At 33.3% G+C, this 5,272-nt stretch overlaps 1 protein-coding gene across 1 annotated transcript; it reads left to right on the top strand.

Moving 5' to 3' along the window:
- Nucleotides 1-2,772: 2,772 nt before the first annotated feature.
- Nucleotides 2,773-3,890, top strand: LOC145104277 (protein FAR1-RELATED SEQUENCE 12-like). Its single transcript, XM_079041543.1, has 2 exons — nucleotides 2,773-3,207; nucleotides 3,297-3,890. Exons 1-2 carry the CDS (start codon nucleotides 2,773-2,775, stop codon nucleotides 3,888-3,890), a joined length of 1,029 nt encoding a protein of 342 aa, XP_078897669.1.
- The last annotated feature ends 1,382 nt before the right edge of the window (nucleotides 3,891-5,272 follow it).

The raw sequence follows: 5,272 nt of genomic DNA, 5'->3' as shown, positions 1-5,272 counted from the left end.
TTTATTTTAATCATATGCAAATCAAATATTAAGATCATTATGATGATATATTTTTTAAAAAGATTTATATAAAAGAATTAAACATAATATTTGCTAAATAACAATAAACAAAATTGTTAATTTAGCCGATCGAAGAGATCATGAATCCATGGAAGTGGGTAACGGTTCTTCACCATCAAATTGTTTAGCTCTCGGTAATCAATGCACATCCGGTGTGAACCATCATTCTTCTTCACGAACAAAATTGGTGTTCCCCATGGAGAACTACTCAGTGGGATAAACTGCTTACCCAACAGCTCGTAGAGCTGAAAGCACAACTCCTTCATCTCAGGCGGTGGTAATCCGTACAACACCTTAGCAATCAGGGTTGCGCCAGGAACCAAATCAATCCTAAACTCAACCTGCCTTGGAAGAGGCACACAGGGTAAATCCTGTGGGAATACATCTGGAAAATCTCTGATTACAGGCACATCTGAAACTGAAACTCCCCATTGGACCCGAGTGTTAATCATGTAAGCGAGATAACCTAAACATCCATGATAAAGATACCGTCGAGCCTTGGTGACCGAAGAAAAAGTCAAACCGACCATAGTACCCTCGCCATAAATAATCAGTTCTCACCCACCTGGGGTTCGAACTACCACCCGATGTCCCTCACAGTCAATCATGGCACTAAATATGTTCAACCAATCCATCTCTACTATCACGCACACATACCCCATTGGGATGGGAATCAAATTGATCGGGTAAGACACCCCAAATATCTCTAAGATACAATCTTGAAAAATGCTCGAAGCAGAAACCTTGTGCTCGTTGGCGGTGGAAACTCGCAACAGACACTCTAACTCGAAGAGTCTTATCGAAACTTCTTAAGTATTTTTTTAAATATATATTTACGCATCCATTACACATATTCTAATTAAATGATGCAGAAAACGAAATCGAGTTCAGTGATAATGAGGCAGATTATAGTATAGCCGATGATAACATTGATTTACAGAAAGGTTAGTATACGAATAAGAAAAAAGTTTAATAAACTAGATTAATTATTTGCCAATTTTTTAATTTGTTTTAAATGTTAATCTTTTTTTTTATGCAGAACAATCTCATGTTGTACATGATTATGTTTCTCCTGGTGGATCATCTTATTGGATTCCTGTTGTTTCAGACCACATCAAACCTAAAATCAATTCAATTGTTGATTCATATAGTGCAGCATTATCAATGTATAAAAATTACGCATCATTAGCAGGCTTTGATGTCAGGCTTGGACCAATTAGAACCACCGAATCCGGCATTATCACACAACGACATTTTCTATGCAATCGGGAAGGTAAACCAAGATCTGGTAAAGTAGATACTTTACACCCTCAACATAATAAGATTCAGAGAAGGAAAGACTCATTTAGGCGCGAATGCAAAGCAAAAATTGTTTTTATTCTAGTAGATGGAACTAATAGATATATTGTTGCTGATTTTGTCGAACAACATAATCATGAGTTGTTTGGTAAGGACAACATGTTTTTGTCTCGTACAAAGAGGAAACTTGATTATTCACAGGAGATGTTTATTCATAACTTGTCAAAGCAAAATATTGGTGCCTCAAGAGCACATAGATTGTATACCGAACTTCAAGGTGGTTCTGACATTCGAGGTGGGTTGGTTTCTGATTTCAAGAACAGTACGAAAAATATCAATTCTTACATAGGTTCGAGGGACGCAAAATTTCTTGTAGTGAAGATGCTGGAAAGGAAAAAAAATATCCCAAGTTTCTCTTTCGAGTTTAACGTCGTTGAGAAAAAATTGAATTCGATTTTTTGGGCTGACGAAACCGCAAAGTACAACTACAATGCTTTTGGAGACGTTGTATCTCTTGATGCCACATTCAGCATTAATAAGTATTTTTTAAATTTCACAATTTTATCACAATATTTTTTTATGCCAATAACGCTTACCCATTTTTATTTTCTAAAACAGATATGATATGGTTTTCATACCGTTCACTGGGATAGATAACCATAAGAAATGTGTGACTTTTGGTACTGACTTTTGAGTAGAGAAGATGGTAGTTCTTATTCTTGGCTGCTTAGAGCATTTTTGAAAGCATTCAAAAAACAACCTACGCTTGTTCTTACAGATCAAGATCCAGCGTTAAAGAAGGCTGTTAATGAAGTATTTCCAATGTAGCACACAGGTTTGTATGTGGCATATTACAAAAAAACTCCCAAACAAGGTGAATATTTTTTTTATATTGAAAATAATGTCACTGTGTTTACAGATTTACAATTTAAAAGGTAGTTCTGCTAGAATATTATTATAAATTCTTTCAGAATATATATTTAAAGCATTCTAATTTCTTTCAGAACAAATGTTTTTACAGATTTACAATTTAAAAGGTAGTTCTGCTAGAATATTATTCTAAATTCTTTCAGAAAACGTTTTCCACTTTATAATTTGGAAGGCCAAAATTGGTAGTTCTGCTAGAATATTATTCTAAATTCATACCCTTCATTTGACGTATACCACCATTATATTGTTTATTACAACCTATAACTTTTATTTTTTATTCAGATAACATCCCAACTAGCCACAAACTCAGCTTTTCGAAAGCGTTTCCACTCTATAATTTGGAATTCTAAGTTGGAACCACATGATTTTGAAAAGGCATGGAAATCTTGTTTACATGAGTTTAACATTTCAAATAACAAATGGATGCAAGAGATGTATACGTTGCATAAACGTTAGGTACCCGTATTTTTCAAGGACATATCGATGTCTGGTCTTATGAGAACTACATCATTGTCGGAAGGCCAAAATTGGTCGTTTAAGAACAACACCCTTACTGGTTCTTATCTTTTAATGTTTATGATGACATTTGAGGGTGCTATGGAACGTCAAAGGCGTAATCAATTTGTCAATGACTTTAACACTGCTACAACACTTCCTAGATTCATCAAATCTAGTCCAATTGAACCACATGCTTCAAAGGTCTACACTCGTAAAAAAATTTATCAGGTGCAGAAAGAGATTTTAGATTCTGATAATACTTGTTTCCAAATGAGTGTTACTTCTAATAATGGTGTTGACATTATTATTGTATTGGAGAAGCAAAAGAACATAAGCACCAGGAAACCATCAAGTCCTGTTGTTGATGACAAACTTGAGGAATACCATTACGATTGTCTTATAGAGGATACCCAATACATGGTACGTTATTACTTCATTATATAATTTTTTTTTTAAACACACAACAAGAATTTTTAAAGTGTACTCATATTTTTTCATACATATTCCAGGTTACACACTCAACAATAGATGGTTCATACAAGTGTACCTGCATGTATTTTGAACATGTCGGTCTTTTGTGTAGGCACATATTCTGTGTCTTTAAGTACTACAGTATTGAACAGATTCCGGAAGAATACATTATGAGTCGGTGGCATCGGGATGTTATTCCAACTGAATTGCTTAAAAGGCGTTTTTCTAATTCTTTGCTAGACTCTAACTCTGACATGACAGCTATTGATATTTTCTCAAATGTAGATCGTTGTGTTTCATTTTTGAGCCATGATGCATCGAAGTTAAAGTCATACCTTGAAGAGTTGAATAAGCTGAAGAGAAAATTTGTAGATGATTGTCCAGCCCCTAAGATGCCATCAAGAGAATCATTCTACAACCAGATTATAGGTGTAGAATTAACTAATGATGTTCCCGATATTGAGAATCCATCAGATATTCGTAATAAGGGAACTGGAAGTCGTGGTAAGAGATTAAAATCAAAGAAAGAAATGATGGAAAAAGTAAGTTCGAAGCCTAAGCGAAAGTGTGCTTTATGTAAACAGATGGCTAACCATGATAAACGAAATTGCCCTCTTAAAAAACGTGTCTAAGTAGTATGCTTTATATGTAGTTTTTTTCAAATATTACATTACAATAAAACTTTTATTTTCACATTTAGTATTGATATTGCTTACAAATTTCTAGTCTTTAATATAATTATCATTTATGGTTATACACTTTTGCATACTTTGTTTTAATTCTTTATCCAAGCTTGTATCCCCAACTTTATCACTCTGTACAATCACTATTTTCCATTACTTTTTTTATTACCCAAAAACATAATTTTTTAAAATCAAATTAAGCAAACTGAACTTTAAGCCATTTACATCAATTCTGACAGAATGTATTCCATTTTACATACATTCTTTCAGACTCTTTACAACCATTTCGATATTCTATACTTTTAAGACCTTTGAAAAACACTACTACGTAACAAATAAAAAAATGCATCTATTCAGACAAACATGGAAGAACATAATGTTCATACATTCAACCACCTTTAATCAACTTATTATATTCTTTCAGAACATTATGTTCAGCTAATTCTACCAATTCTTACCCACGATTACTGTGTCTCCTTCCTTGTAACAACACAATCTTCATACATTCTACTACCTGTAATCAACTTATTTTATTCTACCATACCATGATGTACATATAATTCTAACAACTCTTATCCATGATTAATGTGTATCCTAAATTGTAGGAACATAATCCTCATACATTCTACCACGAATATTGTGTATATTTACTGAAATATAACATTTATACAAATAGTGAAAATCATAATCTTCAAACATTCTATCAATTGTAATCAAGTAAATATATTCTGCCAGAATAATGATGTAAATATAACTATAACAATTCTTATCCACGATTAATGTGTATCCTAACTTGTCTCAAACTTACACAGGAAATGCATATCATAATTACATTATTGTACAACATAACTTACCTGTACATTACAAACCATCTTTCATAATCACATTCCAACATCTATCAAAGAGTAACGCTTTCCAAAAAAAAAACTAATTAAACAAATATCATTAACATTCAACTGTTTCACTAAAACAAACACTTCTAAACCAAAATAAAACACATCAACATAGTTCCCCAAACATAAAGCCTAAACCAAAAGCAACCATGTTACCAAAAGTATTTCAACATAAACCATCCTACCATGATAAACTGCTTCCCGAAAACAAACAATACTAGAACAAAATAAAACAACGTAACATAGTTCCCAAAAAAAAACATAGACTAAAACAAAACATGTCACCAAAAGTCTTTCAACACATACCCCCATCCTACCATCATAAAATGCCCATTTTAAAATCGACGCCTTCCACGTCTCTGCTTCTCCCTGCTTTCCTTCACTTCATTCATCAGAGCCATTTTCTGCAATGGATCGAGCCTCTCATACGCTTCTGCA

Source organism: Lactuca virosa, chromosome 4 (assembly GCF_052849685.1).
Source record: "Lactuca virosa cultivar CGN04683 chromosome 4, Lactuca_virosa_CGN04683_v6, whole genome shotgun sequence".
Classification (NCBI taxonomy): Eukaryota; Viridiplantae; Streptophyta; class Magnoliopsida; order Asterales; family Asteraceae; genus Lactuca; species Lactuca virosa.
The sequence above is the reverse complement of the archived record's forward strand: the minus strand, read 5'-3'. Positions and strand labels throughout refer to the sequence as shown.

Excerpts from the sequence above, each read along its gene's own strand:
- LOC145104277 (XM_079041543.1), top strand. The coding sequence starts at position 2,773 with ATGTCTGGTCTTATGAGAACTACATCATTGTCGGAAGGCCAAAATTGG. Across the intron at positions 3,208-3,296 it reads TAGAGGATACCCAATACATG|GTTACACACTCAACAATAGA; the intron begins GTACGTTATTAC and ends TACATATTCCAG.